Source organism: Eupeodes corollae, chromosome 1 (assembly GCF_945859685.1).
Source record: "Eupeodes corollae chromosome 1, idEupCoro1.1, whole genome shotgun sequence".
Lineage (NCBI taxonomy): Eukaryota > Metazoa > Arthropoda > Insecta > Diptera > Syrphidae > Eupeodes > Eupeodes corollae.
Window position 1 is genome coordinate 74,939,853 of NC_079147.1, and position 23,791 is coordinate 74,963,643.

The 23,791-nt window shown below is 32.4% G+C and overlaps 3 protein-coding genes across 3 annotated transcripts in view; 2 read left to right on the top strand and 1 right to left on the bottom strand.

Annotated features, from left to right (window-relative positions):
* Positions 1 to 4,020: 4,020 nt before the first annotated feature.
* Positions 4,021 to 5,199, bottom strand: LOC129939553 (40S ribosomal protein S20). The gene is made up of 4 exons (XM_056047595.1): positions 5,042 to 5,199; positions 4,762 to 4,917; positions 4,415 to 4,504; positions 4,021 to 4,187 (listed from the first exon to the last, which is right to left on the bottom strand). The coding sequence occupies exons 1-4, from the start codon at positions 5,042 to 5,044 to the stop codon at positions 4,074 to 4,076; spliced, it is 363 nt and encodes a 120-aa protein (XP_055903570.1). The 5' UTR covers positions 5,045 to 5,199; the 3' UTR covers positions 4,021 to 4,073.
* A 1,437-nt stretch (positions 5,200 to 6,636) lies between these two features.
* Positions 6,637 to 7,920, top strand: LOC129939408 (zinc finger HIT domain-containing protein 2). Its single transcript, XM_056047406.1, has 3 exons — positions 6,637 to 6,754; positions 6,817 to 7,097; positions 7,154 to 7,920. Exons 1-3 carry the CDS (start codon positions 6,729 to 6,731, stop codon positions 7,903 to 7,905), a joined length of 1,059 nt encoding a protein of 352 aa, XP_055903381.1. The 5' UTR covers positions 6,637 to 6,728; the 3' UTR covers positions 7,906 to 7,920.
* Positions 7,921 to 12,788: 4,868 nt separating this feature from the next.
* Positions 12,789 to 23,791, top strand: part of LOC129938442 (adenylosuccinate synthetase) — a 28,116-nt gene continuing 17,113 nt past the window's right edge. Inside the window, exon 1 of the mRNA XM_056046002.1 lies at positions 12,789 to 13,135. Coding sequence (XP_055901977.1) covers positions 12,956 to 13,135 — 180 coding nt within the window. The 5' untranslated portion in view covers positions 12,789 to 12,955. The remainder of the gene's footprint in view (positions 13,136 to 23,791) is intronic.

Consider the following 23,791-nt stretch of genomic DNA (forward strand, 5'->3'; position numbering starts at 1 on the left):
AATGATATAACTACAGTGATAAAATATTCTCAATACCTTCTTTACGCTGATGATTTGAAACTCTTCTTAAAAATCAATTGCTCCATGATTGCAAGCTGCTACAGGACGACCTTAACCATGTCTCCGAATGGTGTAAATTAAATTGTTTAAAATTAAATATAAAAAAATGCAATGCTATCTCTTTCTATAGGTCCTATGTCCACATTAGCTTTGACTACACGATCGATTCTAATGTATTATCTTGTGTAGAAAACATAAAAGATTTAGGTGTTATATTGGACAAAAATTATTCCTTTAAAAGTCACATGGATTATGTAATTGGAAGAGCTTACTCAACTGTAGGATTTATAAAACGTAATTGTGTTGATTTCAGTGATCCTTACACATTACTATGCTTATATATATCTCTTGTGAGATCTATATTGGAATATGCAGATGTCATTTGGAATCCGGGTCTTAAGACCTGCTCTGATCGTTTAGAAAAGGTTCAGAGGCGGTTTACTAGATTCATATTTTATAAGATGAAGTGGACTTCTATCCCAGATGCCTTTTTCTAGGTATCAAGTTCTTGAATCAAGAACAAAAATTCATGGTATAATGCTTGTGAGGGATATTTTATGTTACCACGTACGTTGTCCATCTTTGCTTTAAATTGTACCAATTTATGTTCCGTCAAGAGCTTTGCGTGGTAGAAAATTTCTGTTTGAATCTTTTCACAGAACAAGCTACGCAATGAGCCGATTTGTAGATCGATAAGGCAATTCAATGAAGTTTGTCAATTTATTGAATTAAGTAATTCTAGGGATTTGTTTAAGGCCAATTTACTTTTATTGTTTACTTTTTAATATAATTTTGTAATATTTTAATTTTTAAGATCAAATCTGTTAGCTTTAAGCTTGTAGATAAATAAATAAATAAAACCATATATTTGAACGCTGTTTCTAGTTTCAGACTAATTGTCATAGATGCATGCTTAAACACCTAAAACCCGACCGTAGAGAATGTAAAAACAGGGACGTAAAGATACCTTTCTCAAAAACAAGTGTGCCTCCCAAGGTTTAAGTTAACCATTATCTCCAGGCATGTCCCATGATGATATGGAATTGGAGGACCTTCACGAACCTTATCGCTGAACAAAGGGCGTATATTCCACTTAAGAAGAACTATATCTAAGATGCATCTAAAATACTCGATTTTATCAACGCTAAAAAATATAAAATCCAGCCTCTGTATTTCGAATTTCAAATAAAAATACTTGGAGAATAATTTACTAACCAAGGCAACGTTACTTTTATCATTTTCAATTTCTGATGAAATGCAAAAAAATTTAATATTTGAATTGTAAAACTTACGGATATTTTCTTGACGAATTTGTAGAATAAATTGAAAACTCTAACGATTAATATTCGAGTTATCTTTGGAATTCCATTTTTAAAAGGTGTTCATATTTCGAATCCAAGTTCTTTACATCGAATCATATTTGTAGAAGTAGGTTTGAAATCATTTTTGATTTATTTAGGTGAATAGAACAGAGTTCTAACGTGTTTTCATAGGACTCCGTAGTCAACTTTTAGCCAAAATTGTGGCATTGGACCATTGCTAACTTCAAAAAGAAAAATCAGTAAGAATTTTTGAAAAGCCTCAACAAAAACCTGAAATTGCTCAAGATTTTTCTAAAACTCTTTTTCGGAAGAAATAAAAACGGAGTTAAATAGTTTCGACTCACTTTCTAAGGACCTGAAGAAGCTTCACTTTTCATTTATTTTCAATTTTATTCTTTAGTGTGAATAGATTATAGAAGACATACATACATGTTAACTACCCGAGAATCAATTCAGATATGAATATGTACGCACATATGTATGTATATATGTATAAAGAATTGTATACAAAATTTATTGTTCAATGAAAAACAACAGCACGGCAGTAGAATTATTTCAGAAGTATGTAATTCATAAATAATAAAAATATTGACAAACAAATATTTAAGATATTCGATATTTTTGATTGCATATAAAAAAGTCAATTTATAGAAAGTGTAATAATTCAACATTTCCTCCTTAGATTGATAAATTTTAACTATTTTCGTAATATAGTGAGCTTTAGGTAAAGCCTTTATCATTATATCTCTTATCTGATTCTTCGAAGGTATGAATGATATTTTAATTTTCCCCAGTTGAACAGCATCTATTATAAAATTATATTTTATGTCAATATGCTTCATTTGTTTGTGCACTCTTAGTTCTACTGCTATTTTGATTCATGTTTGATTATCTTCGAATATGTAAACGGTGTCTACTTTTATACCAAGATCACAAAGTAATTCTTTTAGACGGTTGCAGCATTACATAAAGCTACTTATTCAGCTTCCGTTGAAGACAAGCTTACTGACTGTTGTTTTCTGGAACACCAAGGAACTATACAATTAAAACTTTGAATACATACCCTGAGCAAGATTTTCGGTCATTTGAGTCATTTCCCCAATCCGCATCTGCGTAACCTTGCAAGGGCAATCCGTCATCTGTCTTCGAATACACCAGCTCAAAATCTATGGTTTTCTTGATATACCTTAAAACGCGTTTCAAATGTTTCCAGTGAGTTTCTGTGAAACAGCTTTGATAGCGACTGAAGTCGACGACAAGACATCATCACATACATTAGGCAGCCAATGAGTTCTCTGTAAGGGTATGTAGTGTGTATTTTGTCACCTTTGGGCGTTTGGAAATTGTATTCCATTGGAGTAGAAATTTCCTTGACATCTTGCACCTCAAATCTTGTCAACAAGTTCTTCAAATACTCCGCTTACACTTCGTTTGATGTATATGCCAAGGATTTGGACTTCTTTCAGCAGGCCTTTCATTTGAAATTCCTTGGATAGAACTTTCTTTACGTCGTCTATTTCTTGCAAGTCTTTTTAAACAATTAATATGATGTATATTCGTCACACATGGTCACACTAAACAATCAAAGTTTATAAACTTCAAATCGATGTAGATTTTCTTATTTTGGAAAAAGTAAACAATGGCAATAGTTTTGTTTCTTAATTCTAATGCCGAAGAACGAGAACATGTTCTTAGAAGAAGGATTATGGACGCATCAAATCCGTTTGAGTTTGACGATTTAAAGTAAGTACCTATAAAATTGATGTGAAATTTTTCTATTGCAAAATTAAATCCTGGTGACTAAATTGATTTTGTTTTGTAGATTTGTAAGGAACTTTCGCCTCAATAAACGGGCATTTAAATATGTCTTGGATGAGCTTTCCATCGAGATACAGGGGGGAACTTCTTTGTCCATACCGTAGCACTGTCTTTAGATGGAGGCCCATGGCTATTGAGCTTCACGGCAGCATCTCTCCAAAACCGGTCAACAGAAAAACCTTTCGCTACCTCCGGATTCTCCTCCATCAACCTTATCAGGATTTCTTTTTGTTCCCTATTTGTCCAATTTGAATGTGACTGTGCCCTTTATGAAATAACAAAAAAAAACTCGTCAATATACAATTTCGTTTAATTATCGTATTTAATTTATAAAAATTGTTAAAACTTACATCTTTCTTCAGCTATTCACCAGAAAATATCTGAACGACACAAAAATGACTTTTGGTTCGAATCACTCGAAAGTCAAAATTTACTTAGTTTTTTTTTTTTTAAATGAACTTTCGATTGAATCAGCAAACTTTCGAATCGATCGAATCTCAAAATAAAATTCGAATTCGAATAACTTTCGATCGAAAACGAATCTCAAAATAAGGGTGATTATGTTGAAATTTTTTAAAAGAACATTTTTCACTTCGTTTAAAGTTCCTAAAAATGAAATTGTTAATTGAATTTCAGAACTTCAATCATTTTAAATCTTGAATTCCATTTCGAGTGAGCAAAACCTAGCTGGTAGCTTCTATTTCCTCGTTTTCGTTTATATCTACACGGCTAAAATGGACACCTTCATGGTGTAATCTTATAATTTAAAACCTCTTTAAAAAGCATTCCTAACGTAAGAGAAAGAAAAAACCATAAAATATCCGTTTTTTTGTTACTTTTATTGTTTCATGTACAAAACGCGTCGAATTGCATTTAGTTAGCAATGGTGACTTCGACCTCTACACCAGGTTCAATGTTGATGGATGTGATCTTCTTGACGATCTCAGATGGCGAGTGCAAGTCGATGATTCTCTTGTGGAGTCTCATCTATAAAAACAAACGAAATAGAAACAAGGTGTTAACACAATTGAAAACAATAGAAATATATTTGTTTTTGTAAAACTCTGAGAGCCAGAATGAAGTTGGTATTCTTCAATAAGGACTATGAGAGTTCGTTTGATCTAAGCAAACCATTGATACTGTCCATGAAGTGGTTATCTCTATTCATAATTCTATATCGGTTTGCTAGAGAAAAAGATTTGTCAAGAACTTACCTGGAAACGATCCCAAGTCTTTGAACCTTCACCACAAGGTGTTTTACGGGTGGTGATGCGGAGGATCTTGGTCGGCATGCGTACTGGTCCCTGTAAGACAAATTTATTAATTAATATACTACACTATTTTCTTTTTGTTCCATTTCTCTCATAACTTTTATGAAAGTAATTTAAATGTATATAAGAAATGATTTTCTCAAACACTATAGTTTTGCGCTGAGATGTTTACCATTTCAAATAATTTGATTTCGCATTTAGGATACTAGGCAGAGGGTCTTAAAGGACTCTAAACCTCCAGGTAAATGCGTGGCATTTCATACAAAAATGGTTTAAATTGCTTTGCTTACCTTAACGCGGAGCTTCTGGGCCTTAGCACCTTGGATCAAGTCACGGCAGACATTTTCCAACGAACGTACATTCCTTGAGGTCAAGGTAATACGAATACGATGCACAGATGCAGAATCTCCACCTTGGGGCTTCTCGATATCTTTGACAGCAGCAGCCTATGTAGCATAAGAAAAAGTTTGGTTAGATTGGATTACACGTGAATAATTTTTGATAATTTATCGAGTTTTCACACAAAATGGTGTGCAAACTTAAGCAGATTTCATTAAAGAAGATATTTACCATATTTAAGAAGAAATCTGGTCGAGTTATTCAATTAAATAAGACGAAATTGAGCAGCGCTGAACCAGTGTTCTTGCGTGACAAAATTGAAATGGGAAGAGTTTTGGGTTGGCAGCGATGACGGGAAGTGAGGTAGACATGTTGGGATATTTTTTTGTGCAGGTCGCCATTTTGGGTAATTATCATTGGGTGTGTTCGGCAGCTTGGTAATCAAGGTATATCAAACATTGGGTTGCAACTGCACTACATTTGTATATCTTGGCAGAGGTTTTTGACAACATTAGACCTGAAACAAACAAAAATACATTAATGCCGATTACAAAGCATCACAATAATGAGCAGCTATTGAATGGGCCAATGGGGAGTGAATTTTCTTTTTTCAACATGGTAGAAATTGTCAAAATTGACATTTGACTCCCTCCTCAACTTATTTATTCCTTAGATTAAAAACAAAATAAAAAAGGGCGTTATGTCAGTTTTGCGATTTTTTTAAATGCGCAGAACTGAACAAAAATTAAAAAGCATAATCAAAAAGATCAGCTGATTAAATGCTTACCCTAAAAGAATTATACAGTTGCATCAGTAAATCTCTTGCATCAATCTCTTGTTAATACCGCTAAAAACGGTGCAATATGTTTGAGGTTTCTGAATATTATTAAACATTAAACAAAAATGTGTTAAAACTACGTAACTTGTAAGCAGAAAAACATGGTCAAAATAACAATTCCAGAAAATAAATAGTCAACAACTGATCTAGAAAAATTAAAAGGGGGAAAGAGACATAGAGGATTTGCTTCCTTGAATTTTTGTAAGATAGTTGTTAGATGGACTGTCATGTATGGCCAATTGTAGGCCAGTTCTCCAATATCTTTTTGATCACTCTTGGAAAATATTGAAGAGCACACATGCAACTTTTAGTTTCGAAAATGCACCATTCAGTAGCCCCTTCGAGCAACTTTTTGTGTTTTGACACAAACTAGACGATCACCTCAAATCAATTCCTTAGTTCGTGTCACAAGGCAACTGAGCGGACATTCAATAAATATTGAATAATTTCCTGTAAGTGCAAGAGAGAGAATAATTTAGTTTATGTTTATTGTGCATTTGTTTGTATCGTTGATTACTTTCGGAGTTGCTTATGTGCGCGTTGTTTGGGCAACTAACGATAGAACTATTTGGTTTCAAAAAAGTTGCATGTGCGCGCCTAGTCCAGCATTACTAACTAATTTTCGTTAATCTAACATCGTCTAAAAGTTTCTCACTACTTTTCACGCTTCTGAGAATTACAATCTGTCTACTTTTTAACCAACTTCGGCGGAACTATAAACTAAAAAGTTTTGTGCCTTGAATTAAATAGGCAAAATTATACACAGTTATTTTAGTTTTGACCAAAAAATAAAAAATTCAAAAATGAAGTTAAACCTTTATTTGTTGCGAATATTCAGAGTAGCTTTAAATTGTCGGCAACTTAGTTGTCTATTGTACACCATGCCTTATCACCCACAATCATTGTCCGCGTCCATTGTGTTTCCGGAATGAGAGTGTGATTATTTTTGTCATTTTGTGAACACAGTCAGAAAGACTCCGAATGTCAAAACACAGCTGTTTTTTGAATTTTTAAACAAAAGTTGATCGCTTCAGCATCTGGCTAAAAAGAATGTGCCTGATATAAACAATCAAAAATTCAATGTCTTCTTCTAATCTATGTAACATGTAAGTGAATTTACAAGATTACTAAATAATTCCCTAGTTATAAACATAATCTCTGCTCCTAGCTGCAAAAATAATGATTTCAAGTATTCCTGCCCGAAATGCAACATTTTATATTGTTCACTCGCTTGCTACAAATCCCCGCAACATCAGAAATGCTCGGAAGAATTCTACAGAAAATGCGTTGAGGATGAGATTTCAGCAACTTCCAACCCAACTGAAGATGTGAAAAAAATGTACGATATCCTGAATCGATTGAATCAACAATTCGAAGAGGATGAATTCGATCTAAATGCACAACCAACCGAATTGGACTCTGATGATGAAGCAGTAGATGCCGAGGATGGTAATCGTTTTTACAAAGTTATATTTTTAAACTCTCGCTGATGAACATTCTTACAGAGGAGGATGATATGGCCAGTAGATTGGAAGGCATCGATATAAACGATTCAGAAGAAATATGGAAACGACTCACAGATGTCGAAAAGAAAGACTTCCAGTTTCAAATTGAAAACGGCGATATTGTTAAACTGGTACCCAAATACTCACCTTGGTGGTCGGCCCATAGCAACAAGTTAGTTGTTCCGATTTCAGACATAAGTATACCTGAGATATGTGACAGCATACCGGTGTTTAGTAAAATATACAAGAAAGAACCACCTTCGTGTATTCACAACAATCTGTGGAACGTCATTGCGGCATACGCAACTACAGTAAAATATTTCAATGGAGAACATAAAACTAACCCTTGGGAAGCAACTAAATACCTGGTTGCACTCTCGGCCAATCTTAGGAAAAACGCCAACTTTCCCGACGCTGATCAGGCTGTGGTTTCCATACAAATTGAGGCCTTAACCGAAGGCATACCATTACCTTGCGATGAATTTGTAGAAATTGAAAAGGACTGTAGGCAGATAGTATCCGGTGGCATCGAGTTTAAACTTGCTGCTCTATCCGACACCTTGAATACTTTAAAGATAGCCAAAGACCAACAATTCGGAAAAAATTCAAAACAAACTGATTCTGAATTTAATCAGAGATTTGAAAGTCACCTGGTTAGTGACCTTTCAAAGAGTAGCTTGAATTTGATCATTAAGAAATTAGAGTTTTATCTATCGTTTGTAAATAAAGATTCCCACAAAGACCAAGTTTAATTGAATATTAAACATTGACTAATTTTTTACTAACTCTTTCGATAAAAAAACACATTATTGTTATGCATTATAATTGATGTACATAAATTTGTATTATAGGAAATTTGAGAAATGCAGAATTCTAGATCGTCTGTAATAATTAAAAGCTGCGCAAAGTTAAAGGCCCAACTACTCGTATAATAGGCATAAGCTAGCATATGCGCGCATAAGTAAACGTGCGATACAAAGAGTCTTAATACGAGTGAACATAATGAAGTCTAGCTCTGTTTCGTTCAATTTTTCTCAGTTTCGTTAACTTAAGCAAGAGCGATCCCAGTCGCTCGCTGCATAAGTAAAATCTGACATGTAGATATGTGAGCAAAATTGCATTATGGCTATGCAGTAATTTTGCAAACTTAAGTGAATTTTCGTTGTGTTTTTGACATAAGCTTATGTTTGCTTATGCCTATTATAGTTGGGCCTTTACAATGCTTCTTAACGCCGAAAAGTATATGAATTGGGGTAGGTTCGAGGTTGAGTGTGTACAAAGTCCTTTTGAATTTGAAAACTAGAGGACATGAAATAATAGTCGCATTCACAAAGCTAGTGGCTAGGTAGTCAAGGGATTCTGATTGGCTAAATCTAACTACAAAAGTAGTTTAAAATTCCCCTCCGACGTAATGTAAAAAATCGGCTAAAAGTTAGTGGAGAATGATTTTGACGTTTCACAATCAGCTGCTCGGTAAACTCAAACGAATTCAAAATGAAATAAATCGTTCAGTAATTTAATAAAAAATTAATTTCAAAATGTGTCTTACATTTGATTTTATTGAATTTAAAAACACTAAAGATAAGTTAAAGTTATCAAATAAAAAATGTTTCTTATTTTATATATTTAAATATTAAATTGGGTGGAGCAACAGTCCGTTTGAGAACTAGGGCCTAGTGACTGACAACTCTCAACCATTCCTGTGTGTGAGTATTGTTGTCAGGGATTGAAGGAACCTACAGGTTTTAAGCCGAATCCAAACGGCAAATTTGAGAAAGCACTTTTCATGACAATTAATGATAAATGAATTACTCTTGGAGAATTTGTCAATTCCTCGCAAGAGGCAGTACCTGTGAAAAAACTTTAGGTGGCATAGGTAACCCTCTCGCATGACAGTCCAACGGACTAACCATCATGCCACGGGTACTACATTATATATATTTGCATTTAATATATTTGCATTTTTCAATAATATGACAGTTCCAGATTGACTAGCTTTGTAGTGTAGTTTTGCACAAAGATAGTTGAATTTTGACTACGCAGTCACTAGCTTTATGAATGTGCACAATTTGTTTCATTCAAAAAGCCCCTGTCTTAAATTTACGAATTAATTTCTGGAAACATTTCTTAAAAAAATAAAAATGTTCAATAAAGTTCCAAAAAAAAATCGGGTATGGGTTCTCTGAAACTAAAAAAAATAGAAGAAGTGTTCAAATAAACCGTTTTGAGTGTGTTTCATATGGAAAAGTGAAACTTTAAAAATGAACTTAAGGCACCAGTTATAGCTATCATTGGTTTTCATCTTTGGAAACGAACATTGGAACTTTTTTGACAGGTCTTTTATAGCTATCATTAAAAATTTCTGTGATTGAACAAAATTTACTGACAGAATTCTGTCATTGAATTTATTAGAACACTAATAAGTGGAACGATTCGTTTCACTTTTGAACATAAAAGTATGAGCTGTACAGAAAAACTAATTTTTTCTTTACAATTTTTTCCTCAAAAAAAATTCTTTGTGTGATTTCCGATCGATCCGTATGTAATTTTTATTTCTAATCAAAGGGAAACGAAACAAAATATTGATTCAAAAATTTTTTCAAGTCGATTTCAATGATAGCTATAACTGGCCCCTAAAATAGCAATAAATGTTAGATTGCCCTAAAATGCGATAGTATATTTAATTGTTCATAAATATCAAATAAAAAATGAGTTTGAGAATTCGTGTTCTGTTAAAAGAAAGTAGTGCACAAGCGTTTTTTAAAGCTCTATTCAACGTTGCTTAAATGCGTATTCTTGAAATTTTAACCAACGTTATTCAACATTACATCTTGAACAACTACAAGAGAGTTATCTAAAAATCTAAGAGATGCTATGATTGATTTCTACAATTGAACATATTTAAGAATACAAAAAAAATACAAAAAAATCGAAATTCAGACAAAAACTAGTTTGACTTCAATAAAATGGATGAATTTGAAGAAGTTACTCGGATAAAATCCCCAGCAGGATTTCACTTACCCCTTCATTGGAAGTTATTCTACTATGGATGTTGTATTTATTATTCAATTAAATGTTTACTGCACTACGCATGATTTTTTGTTTATTAACTATTCGTTCAAAAACAATTTACTTCCATAGTTAATTTTGGTATAGAATCAAATCATCCTCAAATGACCGACCGATCGCACTTACATACGTCCCTTTTTCCAAAGTCATCGAAACGGTGTTAATTATAATATAGGTCCACTGGTGATCTCATGGTTCATCTCACCGAAAAGTGGAGCAAATATTTACATCGTTTGAGAGAAAGTAAGATTATTGCACTTGATATTTCAAAAGCATTTGATAGGGTTTGGCATCAGGCTTTTTTTTGTCGAAAATGCGTGCTTTCAAGTCTGAACTACAAAATAAATGCTGATGTGCCCAGGGGTCCGTTTTATCTCCAACACTCTTTCTCCTTTTGAATAATGATCTCCTGTCTGCAACTTCTAATCCAATATTCGCTGACGATAGTGCTCTAAGCTTATCATATTCGTTTTCATAATCGCATCCCTAAATTTGGATGTGGAATTGAAAGAGCGGCAAAATATGATAAGCTCGTTAAATTCTGACCTAAACAGCATTGTACAATGGGGAATAAAAAACCTCGAAAAATTTAACCCTCGAAAACGCAATGCTGTCTTGTATCGTTAAAGCGAAATATACCCCCCTGCCATTATCCATAAATGGCACTTGCATCGAGGAAACTGAACATCTCGATATTCTCGGTATGTGTATCACCAACCACCTTTTGTGGAACGATCACATACGCGATGTCGCCAAAAATGCCGCAAGATGTTTGGGTTTTCTAAGGCGATGCAAGAAGTTTTTCTCCCCCTCTGATCTGGCTGTTATTTACAAGACTTATATACGTCCAAAGCTTGAGTATAACTGACATATCTGGGCTGGTGCTCCTGCAACTTACTTAAGCCACTGGGACAGTACTGAACGTAGAGCATTTAGATTGATTGGTGATGATACCACCATTAACGTCGGTCGAACATCGTCGTAAAGTTTCCTGTCTCACCCTCTTTTACCGTTATTTTGACGGTTTACGCTTTAGTGAAATAGCCAGCTGCATTCCTACCCTTAAACAGTTTAACCTTAATACTCGCGCTTCTAGCAATGCTAATCAGTATACCCTCGAGCCTCACTTCGGTCGTACCGTCAAGTACAGAGATTCTTTCTTTAGCCGTATTACGCGAATGTGGAATTCCTTACCACATTATGCCTTTCCCAGCTATTGCAATATTTAGGAATTCAAAACCAATGTGCACTGACGCCTCCTTTCAACCCCTTTCTCCTTTTCCTAGTGCTCACACTGTGTTTTATAATAAAAAGGGTAGTAATATCCCCTTAAGTGTGCGGTTATTATACAAAAAAAAAAAAACAAATGTAACAAGACATTTGAATGGATTAAGTCAGAATTGGAGGAAAATGTTGCATTACAACTTTAACATAGTTAAAAAATAAAACTGCAAGTAGCCATAAATGTCATTGTTTAATATCAATATAACAATTTCAAAAAAAGAAAGGATTTGAAAAATAACAAGCCCTCTTAATGATCCAAGGCAAACTTGGCTATTAATCATCAATTAAAAATTATCTATGATGTTACATACTATCCAAGAAAAGATTGATTCCAAGGGTTGATTTGCCATCTTGTATGACTAACTCGAAACCACTTCAATATTATTTTTTTTTAAATTATTGGTATCTTTTTGAACTTATTATTATTTGACCTCAATATTATTGCCTTAGCAACCATTGGATCATGTTAATACACATTAGTTATGGACTGCCACTCAATAATTATTCCCATATAAGACCCATCTAAGATGTGATTCCACCTCTTTAAGTACGCTTGCACTTTTGATGATTCCACCTCTTTAACTACTCTTGTACTCTTTTAGGTTTGGCGGAAATTATAAATTATTATGATCGCTTGGCATTATTTAACTCTCTTCACCCGCCACAATTTACGGGATGTGGTCCAACCATTTGAAGTGTGAGAAAATAGACCACCGTAGTTAATAGTTCTTGCTTCGGCAGAACATAAACTAAAATATTATGAAGTTTGATAAAATAAATAAAATACAAAAATGAAGTTCAAAAAGTTTCTCCATTTATCCGCCGAATATACAGAAGGGCTAGTAGCGTTAAGGAATAGATAACCCCAGCTCAAATTGGCTACTAGCAGTCCCTGTTTACCTCTTCATAGCTAGTAGGTTAATTTCTACTACTTTTCGTTTCCAATTAAAATCAAAATAAGTTAGTTATAATATTCTTCCAAAACAACACAATTTTGAATTTAGAGCCATGAAAAGTATAGATCAAATTGATATTATACCGGAATCTTTCTCCCTATTGCCGACAACTCCAAGCAACTTAAAGTTACCGAAACTAACAGTGCCAGTGGACGCCTATCCCAACAAAGCAATTGTGTTCGATCATTAAACAAATAAAAAACGATATCTTGGTATCACTTTTTGTGAAAAATAACAAATTCGGAGAAGGAAGTGCGCATGCCGTGCCTTCATTCATCAACCTCGATGACAATTGATTTGACAAGTGTGCTTTCCTCAATTGACATAAGGCTCACGAATTTCTTTACAAATTTTTCTTGTCGTGCGTTCGGTTCGTATCGCCGCGAGTTTGTCTCAAATTCAATTGAAATTTGCAAAAAATTATTCAAGTTCCTGTTTTGTTGACTTTAAGTGAAATCCAAGCACCAAGGTTGACAATAATAAAAAAAAAACGATGTCTACAGAAAAAGTTCTCAACGGTAGCGGAAATCCTTCCGCGGAAAATCAACAAAGTAGACCCAGCGTGACTCCGGCCAAGGTTTCAGTGGTCTTGGGAGCACAATGGGGCGATGAGGGTAAAGGAAAAGTTGTCGACATGTTGGCCACTGAAGTTGATGTTGTTTGTCGGTGTCAGGTAAATTAAAATAAACCTTTTTTATTATTTTTAAAAAGTATATTTTTTTGCACAAGATTGTTTCCTACAGAATTCATCATTCTTTCAAAAGACTAGACCACATTATTTTGTGATCTTATTTTCCTCTATTTAGAATGTTTGAATGATTTATTCATTACTGAATTATGTCTGTCACCCTGAAGCCTGAAACGCCTTTAAGCGAAACTGTTTACATAACATCTTCTCATTCGCGCAATCTTATCACTTAAAAAATGGCCATAATTAAATACCCACACTCTACATTTTTATAAAATGCAAAGAGTCATTGTGTGCCTTTGATTGCTTACGCGCTTGTCTACGTCTAGTCACATGGTTTAAATGGGCTTGTGAATTTATTGCGTTTTTGTTTAAAATCTTAACTTTTGCTTTTATTTTATTCTTGTGTTCTCTCATATATTTTTTTTCTCGACTCAAATCCGAATGCCATGTTTCTCTACTCATTTTCTCAGACGAGTATTATAGAGATCTTTTTGTCTGGTATGACAGAAACAAAAATGTCTACATTTATGGCAAATAAAATTGCCAAAGCCGATGGCGCGTCATATCACTTTCATACACGTTTTTCTCATTGAAAAAATATATTTTTGTTTTTTTAGTTGAATTTGGCTTCATCACAAACACAAGAATGTTTTTAAATACATCCTATTTAATAAAAGAAATAAAACTATCAAAAAAACTTAGTTGCGATAAAGTAACACATAATGGAAAAAAACATTAAGAATATTTAGTCATGTGCCAACAACCTGGAATGGTTTTATTTTGCGTCGTTGATATAAAATGTTATTTTCTTGAATTAATCCGATTCTTGTTCAGTCATCAAAAAATAATGTTGGTATAACAAATATTCAATTTTTTAAAATACAATTATTTAGTTTCTAAGTTGGATAGGTTTTCATTTCGTGGTTTTTTTTTAAAGAAATTGGAGTTCATTTATAAAATCGGAAACAGGCAACATAAGTTAAAAGAGTCAAGAAGAAGACTTTATTGATATCAGATATAAATGTTATGCGTCAGTCAATCGTTTGTAATTAATGTTTTCAAAACAAACAACTACCTACCTACCCACTCAACCTAATTTTCAAAGGCTTAATATCAGCCATTCGAATTGATCCTATGTAAATGTTGCAGTTACAATATTCTGATAAATATTGTTATCTTAAGCTTTTAAGTCTTGATTAACCTTAAGCGATATGCAGTGGAAATGGTAACGACAGAAAATTAAATGCCAATGTAAATTAATATTGTGAACTTTTATGTATTTTACAAATCTGATATAAGAGCAATTTATGGAGGGTTATAGGAGTTACATATTAGTTCTATTTATTTTATAGTCTTAAAGTGTATTCCAAATGAAAAAAACACTTAAATATAAAGATAAGGGCAAGTATTTGTTTCTTTATTTTATCAAGTTATTGATCGAAACTAATTTAATAAAATTTTATCAGAGGCATTATCTGGTCTACAATTATTTTAAATACATACCTATAAAATCAATCAAATAAATTCACCTTAAACGTACCATTTAAGTTTTTATTTTTAATGATAAGCGTCGTCAAAAATATGATTTATAGCGCACATGTCTGCTGCGACAGCTTATAGTCGTTTTGAAAAGCTAATTTTTACTAATCAATTACAGGGACTAATGATATAGTTTAAGAGTTTATTTCAGTTACGTTATTAGAATTTTCTAGTAAAACAAATTTATTTTGAAGAAACAATGATCACCACCCTAGAATTTTCAAAAAAAAACGTTTTAACGTCCGGTAGGAAGTTATTGTAATGTGTCCGATTTGTCGAATTCAAAATTTTGACATTTCTCGACGTTTCAAGGTGGAGATGTCTGTGCGTGTGTACGTACGTATGTATGTACCTCAGTACGTCAGTACCTTTATAGGTCCGTGCGTTTTTTCGTCGTCAATAGCTCAAGAACCAGAAGAGATATCGACTTCAAATAAATTTTGTTATACAGATAAAAGTACAGGAAGGAGTTTTAAGAAAATTGCTGTTTAAAAAAAGGTGAACATTTTGGTTAGCCAGGTGTGGCAATTAAGTTTCGAGAATTTGTCAATAAAAAACAAGAAAATTAATTTTTAGGAAAAATTTTGCTATCGACCTTCACAATAATCTCTCTTTAACTCTACACAACGATTCCAAGGTTTCTTTTTTATTATGTTTTATTAGGCTCTTTTGGTCTTTTTTGTTTTTTGGAATGCGAATAAATAAAAAACTATTCCATTCTTTTACCCAACGTTTCGTAAGAATTCCTTACTTTTTTATTTTTTTGTTCTTTATTCAATCTGTTACAAATATATAAATACATATAATACATTTGAAATTTAAAAATATTAAATATTAAAATTTTTTTTTAAAATATTTTAAATACATAATTTTGTTAAAAAAATAAATAATTTTACTTTCTTACACTTGTATTAAATCACATTATAATTGTTAAAAACTCCGTATTGCATCCTCCCGACAGCACTGACACAAATTTAAAATAAATAACAAATACAATATAAAATAAAACAAGCAAAAAAAAATAAATTATTAAACTAGACGAGAAAGACATTTATATCACAGCTTAATTTTAAGGTACTTGATGTTAAAGTGCTACAGCATAGCTTTGTTTGATGTTGAATACGTAAACTCTCTAGTGTTAGTCTAGTATTAAGTTTTCTCTCTTTATCCAATATTTTTACTCCCTCAAAATTCACCGAGTGTCCAGTTTCTGGTATATGCTGTGCAAGCCATGTAGTCTCTTTGTTTTTCCTTATATCTGCTTCGTGTTCAGTTAATCTAATACCCAAATTTCTCTTTGTTTGACCTATGTATACTAGATCACATTGTTCATTCTCTTTTCCATTGCTTTTTTTCTCCCATGATTAGAAGCACCCTTGGTAGTCCTCCGAAGTAAGCCCGTTTAGCACCACGGTTAGAGTTTCTTGGCCTTCTGTACGCCGCCGCTATGATGAGTTCCCTTGAGGGGCGACTTCATGTTGGGGAATAGGTAAAAGTCGCAGGGAGCAATATCGGGGCTATAGGGTGATCCTCGCAAATCGATTTCCGCATTTGTTTTTGTTAATGTAACATCTCGCGAACCGTTTCTTTGTTGAAGTTTAACTCGTAAGACAATGCAGGAATGCTCAGGCGACGGTCAGACGTGATCAACATGCGCAAACGATCAACATTGGCGTGGGTACGAGATTCTCACCCTTCCTTGAACCGCTTCGCCCATTCAAACACACGCGTTTTTGACAAGCTATCGTATCCATAGACAACCTACAATTTTCGGAGGATTTCCGAGGAGTTTTCGCCAGATTTCACTAAAAATTGAATCACAACACGTTGCTTGTAATGTACGTCACACATTTTCACTACGCCACTAAAAAAGTTACTTGCAAAAAATACGCATAAAACGCAAACCAAACGTGCTATATATTTCAATTTTAATCTCTAGCTAAAATGAAGATCCCCCTTCAGACAGACAGATGATAACAAATGAAAAAGTGTTGCCACTTTTTAAATTATAACTAAATTCCCGGATCTTAATTGCCACACCTCGTATACGGTGACCATATTTTCTGAGACAAAATAATAAACAGTACCAACAAAAAATGTTGACCAGTTTTCAAGACGTTTTTTTTATTTCATTGAGTAATAGTAAATAAATACAATATAATATAAATTAATTAATAAATATAGTATAGTTAGGTATATTTATAAAATAAACAATAACGAATTTTCATTGTTAATAAGCAAAACAAACATACAAATAACTCAGATTCTTTCAGTCTCTAATTTATTTCCAAAAAAGAAAACCTTAAACTCTTGTATATCATATTGGCAAGTCAAACAATATAGACATCGAATAACAATATATTATAATAATGTTAAAATAAGTACTTTTCCGAAGAATACATTTGTTCAATCAACTTTGGCTTTCCTTTTAAATAATTCTTAAATTCCATGCAATATAATTCATAATTGCCTTTGCAAATTAAATTTCACTCGATTGTTTCAATTTTCATGTTGTTTTTTTTTATTTTGTACATACTTTGTTTAAAATTGAGAAAACTCTCTCTATAAGGGCATAAAGTATCAAAATGGCGCACTACAGCGCTAATTGGATCTCAGGCTAGGTGGCCTTGAGACCGCCATTTCTACCTAGAGGCATAAATAAAACTACGATTTTTGAAATGTTTTCATACTGTTACATTTTTTCATTGAAAAACTTGAAAATTTCAACCGACCTATCTCCAGCACTCATTTTTTACACATGAAAACTCGTCGAAAATATCATTGTCATTAATTGAAATATTGCTTCTCTTTCTCATAATATTAAACTTTAAACATAAATATTAAACTTAACTCCACTTTGTCGCATGAAGGGGGTGTCTGTAGAAGTACCCATTCTAAATCTTCAATATCTGCATACGCTTTGTCCCACTGATTTAAATAATCAAAACAACTGCTGTAGAATTCAAATTCATGACATTTTATTTTATTAAGTACATCAGGATTTTCTCGTCTTAAATCATTGGTCATTATTCTGAACAAAATTGGCAAAAACCATCAATTTTTCTTTGTTCAATTTTAGATTTAATCTTTTCAATTACTAGAGAAAGTTTTATCATGGAGATTTGCTGAGTTTCTATTTGTAGAATGCTATTATGAAAGAGTAAAGCCTGAGAGTGAACAAAAAAAAAAACAGATTTCCGAATAGGGATTATTAAAAAATTCCCTTAATATTGTTGGGGACTTTGGTTGAGAAAAGAAATACACCTTTAAAGACTTGAACAATTGTAAAATCTTTTCTATTGATGGTTGAAGAGTAAGCCACCTAGTCTTACTAAAACCCATGAATTTTTTATATTCTGTGTCAAATTCATCGCATATTTCTTTTAAGTGTTCAACACGAACCATATAAATATAAAAATGGGAATATATTTGTACTACAATTACTTCTATGTCTAAAGGTAAACAATCAACAGCAGTTTGAAAGTAATTATTTTAAACGTGAGCCGCACAATTGACTCCGAGAAGTTCCGACCCAGTTGAAATTTTCAGTTTGTTGAAAATATTCGCTGCCGCCTCACCAACGTTCCAATTGGTGTTGATGCCATTGAGTTTAGTCTCTATTTTGAAGTTGCTCAAGAGACGTGATACATATTATGTTGTCAGTATATCGGAAGATTACCCTGCAGGCTTTCCATTTCCAATAACACTGGTCAACAAAATTTTAACTTTTTTTTGCCGACTTTTTTGATATTTTTTGCTTTAGTTGGTGATTATAAGAAAAAATAAGTAGTTAAAAAAATTTGTTGGCCAAAGATTTTATTTTATTGAGTAATTTTAAATATTGCGAAATAACACAGATCCTTTTAATCAAAACTGTATTTTTTTATAAATGACCTAATAAATCTTAGATTTTCCTCCATGTTTCGCTTCTGGTGGGTCCCTTTTTATTGCCCTGCAATAATCCGCTAACATATTTGGGTTCTATTGCCCTAGTACCGCTTTTCCATAGAAAAGATTAGAGACGTACTCTTGTTTCTCAATGCGAAAAAATGGCTCTAACATAATCGCTATAAAGCTTCTCTATAAATCTTTCCCTTTCTAGCACAGGTCAAACGATTTTTGGTATCAAAACGTCGCGGCGCACTACAGCGCTAATCGGATCTCAGGCTAGGTTGCCTTGAAATCGCCATTTCTACCTACCTACCTGATGTAAGGGTACGTTTTCATTAATCATTTAATAGTTTTCATGCTTAGGCTTTCCATAAAGTAAAAAAATATAAAATAATGAACAAATAATTAACAATTTGTAAAATAATGAACATTTGTAGGTATTCCAATACACAATCATTCATAATGAACATTTTATTCAAATAATGAACTGTTCATTATAATAATGAACGGGTGGTCACTGTACCTATAAATCTCATAAACCAATAACGCTAGAGACTTGCATTAAATTGTATGTGTCCGATTAATCGTGGAAGCCACTTGATAAATCTTGATGTAGAAAATATTGTTTTAAATAATGCGAAAATTTTATGAAAAATTGTTTAAAATAATAAACAAATTTATCAAAAAGAATTTTTATAAGTAAAGGTCTTTCAAATAATACAGTGAGTGAGTGTTCAGAAAAATAATTTTACAACAGCCAAAATTGTTTTCATATTTTTTATTGACTTAGCAGAAAAATTAACAAATTAATTTCGAAACGATGAACCATCAGGAAGACGTCGACAACATTAGTGCTTTGTATAGTGTGGCCATACATTAGTTGTTAAATACGGTGATACTAGTTTTGTCCATAGTTAAGCTTTTCGCACTTTTTGCAACTTTTAATCATGTTTTTTTTTTTAAATATAAAATAGTAAGTTTTAAATTGTAAAATTTTGTTATAAGAAATGTTTTGTACTAACGATGTATTTAAATATATTTATGTAACTAAAAAAATCCCCTGAAGAACCTGGAAAACAGAACAAAATGGATTAGTTTTGTTTTATTATTCAACTGATTGATCATCAAAGCGCAAGAAACAAACAAATTTCTCACAAATTAAACATATGATCAAGTTCCCATTATCAGCGAAACCTTATATTTGGAATCTTTTTATACAATTTGATAAAAAGTTTGTTATGAATTATAAATTTGACTACTTTAAAATCTGAAAGTTCGTTCAGCAGCAGTCTTGATTGTTTGTTTGCTTTGAAAGTAAAGTTCAAAGTTCAAATTACGTTAGAACTGGTTACAATAGTTGGTTGGGCGTGTTTCACAATCTCAAAAACGAACTATAAATATTTAATTGTTATTACATAGTTTGTAAAGAACACAAACTATAACTAGACGTAATGAAATCATTATAGCGGATTTCGACTGTATTTTAGCTCTTTGTTCAAGGTCACTAGAAGTTCATCACACTACAAAATATGCCTTGAAAAATCATTCTACAAGTATTAAAAGAAAATGCTATAGTAGTTTTCTTTTGGGTATTGAATTTCATAACAATAACAATGTGTTAATTTAAATATCAACAAAAATGAATGTTCACATATTATTGAAAATATAAATATAAATTTTCATATAAGAATTAACAATAAACTTGAAAACTGTTTCTTATTCACAAAATATTTAGCATATGAAAAAAATATAAAAATTGCGTAAGAATTTAAAATGTTTTTTGGCATACTTTCAATTTTTTTCATATGTTTTTTTTTTTTTCAATTTGTTATGAAAGTTCTAACAAAGAGAAAAATGATTTGATTAGAAGTACAATAGTAGTTTTCTGTGTGAGTCTTTAAAATAGATTTTATTTGTATATACTCGTATGTATCCTCGTTTCTTTGTTCATATTTTCAAGAATATATTTTTATTTTGAATAATAAAGTTTATGGTCAGTTAGATCAATGAACTCTTCCCAGAGTTTTGATGTTGACTCCACAGCCGAGGCTCTATACTTTTCTACTGAATTGCATATTAAATATTCATTTAAATAGATAGCTGAAGTCTCAGAATCACTATAAAACAGGGTAACAAATTTGTTGGTTTTCCAAAGTAAAGGTGATTTTGGATACAAAATGAATTACATTATAAAGTTTCTTGTGAAATAATTTTGTGTTGTCTCTTTGCCAATAATTGAGTAATGTTGTTTTTGATGCCTTAAAGAGTTCGGGAATGATTCACGTAAAAACACCTAATTTAACGGTGTATTTGGTGCCGAATTGACAGCGCCAAAACGTGAATTCACATGACTACGAAACTTGGTCAAAAAATAAAACCAACTTTCAGCTGTTCATAAAAAGCAGAGAAACATTTCAGCTTCGAAGTAAAAGTTGTTGTTAAATAGAACATTTAATCTATTTTGTACAGAATCTATTCTGTCCATTATGTACAGAACATCCTCAAATACAACTCCAACTAACATTTTGTATCTTTTTGTTTACCAACAAATACAAAAAGCTGAAATCAATTTTCAAGTTTCTTGAAATTCAACCATGTGTTGAATCAGCTGTTCCCATTTACCCATTTTCACCAAAAGCATACATATTTGAAATTCATTTTCGAGTTTCTTTAAATTGAACCATAGCATGTTAAATCAGCTGTTCTGTTAGATTCCCACATATACCAGAAATTTATGAATACGTTTGGGTTTGCTCTTTGACATCCCAGCTGTTTTGAATCAGCTGTTCTTTTACACTTAAGAAGTTAGTCAAGAAAAATCTCCCTTACTATCAAGCCAAGTCTTTTCATGTTAAAATAAGGGGCGTATTATCACTCGCGAGTCGAAAATTCACCTAAAGTCAAATGTTTTGTCGAATTAACAGTTTGGTGGTATTAGCAATGGCGAACTCCGTAGTTCGTCTTTGAAAACAAAACTGCCAACATTAAAGATTGAAAGTGAAATGTCATTCATTGTCATAATTATTTATAAAGTCAGATTGGAGAATATTGTTTTTTGTGAAAAAAAGTAAATAAAAATAAAGATTATTAGCAGCGTTGAATTGTTTTTCGAGGATGAAAATGAAGAAGTAACAAATAAAGAAGAACAAATCATGATTTTGGGGGGTATTGTAATTTGCACTCGAGTTTTTTTATTTTTAAATCGAGAAGATCTTTATGTTGTTGCGCCTTCTGCACATTTTCCCTTCCGTTTTTCCTTTGATTTGAGTAACTCAACATGTTCATTGTTAAGTTTATAATTCTTTCTTGAATATCTTGCAATTTCGGAAAAAGATTTCTTGAGTATCCGTTTATTTTTGGAGGAGTTTGACTCGTTTATCCACAAACTTTCCCCTGCCTTTACGACATTCGTTGATTCTTGTTGACTAAGCTGATGTCATTGCCATGGGAACATCTTCAACTTGAATGTCTGCATCATTTGAGTAGGGCTGTTCCACAGTTGCAGTTGAATTTGTTCCAAATATATTTCCCAACTTAGCAAATTGTCAACTGCCTGTTCCAAAGGCGACAAAGACAGCTGCCCAAAAGGTCCTCCACCTATTGAGACTACATCCTTTTTATTTGTCGCGATTTTCTTCAGTTTTAATTTATAGTCCAGCCAAACCTATACAATTTTAGGGGCAAAGGAATCTCAATATTGGGCTTGGTTTTTTTGGATGATCCAAACACATTTGGCAATGCCTCCATTAGCTGCACCAACTTTGAGAACTGGGTGTTCTTGGTTCTTTTAATACTATACCAATAAAAGTTGTAATTATAATTTATTAAATTATTATTTAATTTGTTCTTACCTTTGTCGATTTTCACAAATTTTTTTATGTCGCAACAAAAAACCTAGACAACTACTCCGAATTAAAAAAAACATCCTCAAATACAACTTCAATTAACATTTTGTATCTTTTTGTTTACCAACAATTACAAAAAGCTGAAATCAATCTTCAAGTTTCTTGAAATTCAACCATGTGTTGAATCAGCTGTTCTGTCAGATACCTACATACCCCAGAAATTCTTGGATACCTTTGGATTCCTTTTTTGACATCTCAGCTGTTTTTGATCAGCTGTTATTTTACTTATAAAACACTAACAAAAAGGTATCCAGATACCCAATCTGTCCAAGATTGAACGCAACCATGATGTTGTCTTAACCAGATCAACGAAAATCGTTCAACTAATAATTATGACACTTCAAATGACACCTTCGTTTGACAGCTGGTGTCGAATACCAGCGCTACTAATTTAAAACCACAAAACGATTGATCCCATATTGTTTAAAATCACAATAAGTTCAAAAATGAAATAGATTGCTCCATTTTGGTACTTTTTTTACATAAGCGTTGTATAACTAAAATTTATAGCAGAATTTTTTATAAATGGGCATTTTCGCAACGTTACATAGAGCCTACATAAATCCTTATGCGCTGCATAACTATTCATTTAGCGAATTCTATTAAATAATACTGAATGTTTGTATAAAGTTTTAAACGATAATTTCTTGTTTTGCCATGTTTTACCTTCATTTTTATAAATGGGTGTTTTCATAAAGGTCAAAAAGATGCTAGAGTACAATCCTTTTTCTGCTTTGTTGCATTAATGACTTCACTTATTCTGCAGAACGTGTGCAAGCTTGAGTACGATTTTAAATAGTCACGGAATGTTCACGAAGGTCACACAATAATCATAAATTTCCAGCGACAGATTTTTTTTTGATAGCGAAGATGTCAAAGAAAAACAATGTTTCACCTTTTCCAAACCTGAATTCTTTTTCTATGATAATTCGTCTATCGATTACAAGCTCAATTAAAAGCAGCAGATTCTTTTTTCAAGTATTACTTAATTTTTTCCCACTTTACTTTTACTCTTACCTCCACTGCTTCTGCAGTCAAAAAAAATATGGATGCACAATCTGGTCCAAGCTGCTGATGTCATTTATAATGTTTTTTAACATATCTTGTGCAATTCATCTCTGTTTGTTCGATCCCAAATCTGAATTCTGACTTTATGAACATGTCTAACGCTGGTCTAAGTTAGGCAGACGTTTATGATAACTTCCTATCTTGAGAGCTGCTAACAGACATTAAATCTAAGAAAAGTCTTATACTTTAAACTATTAAGTTCGTGTTTTGAGTGCTTCATAATTGATTAATAAAT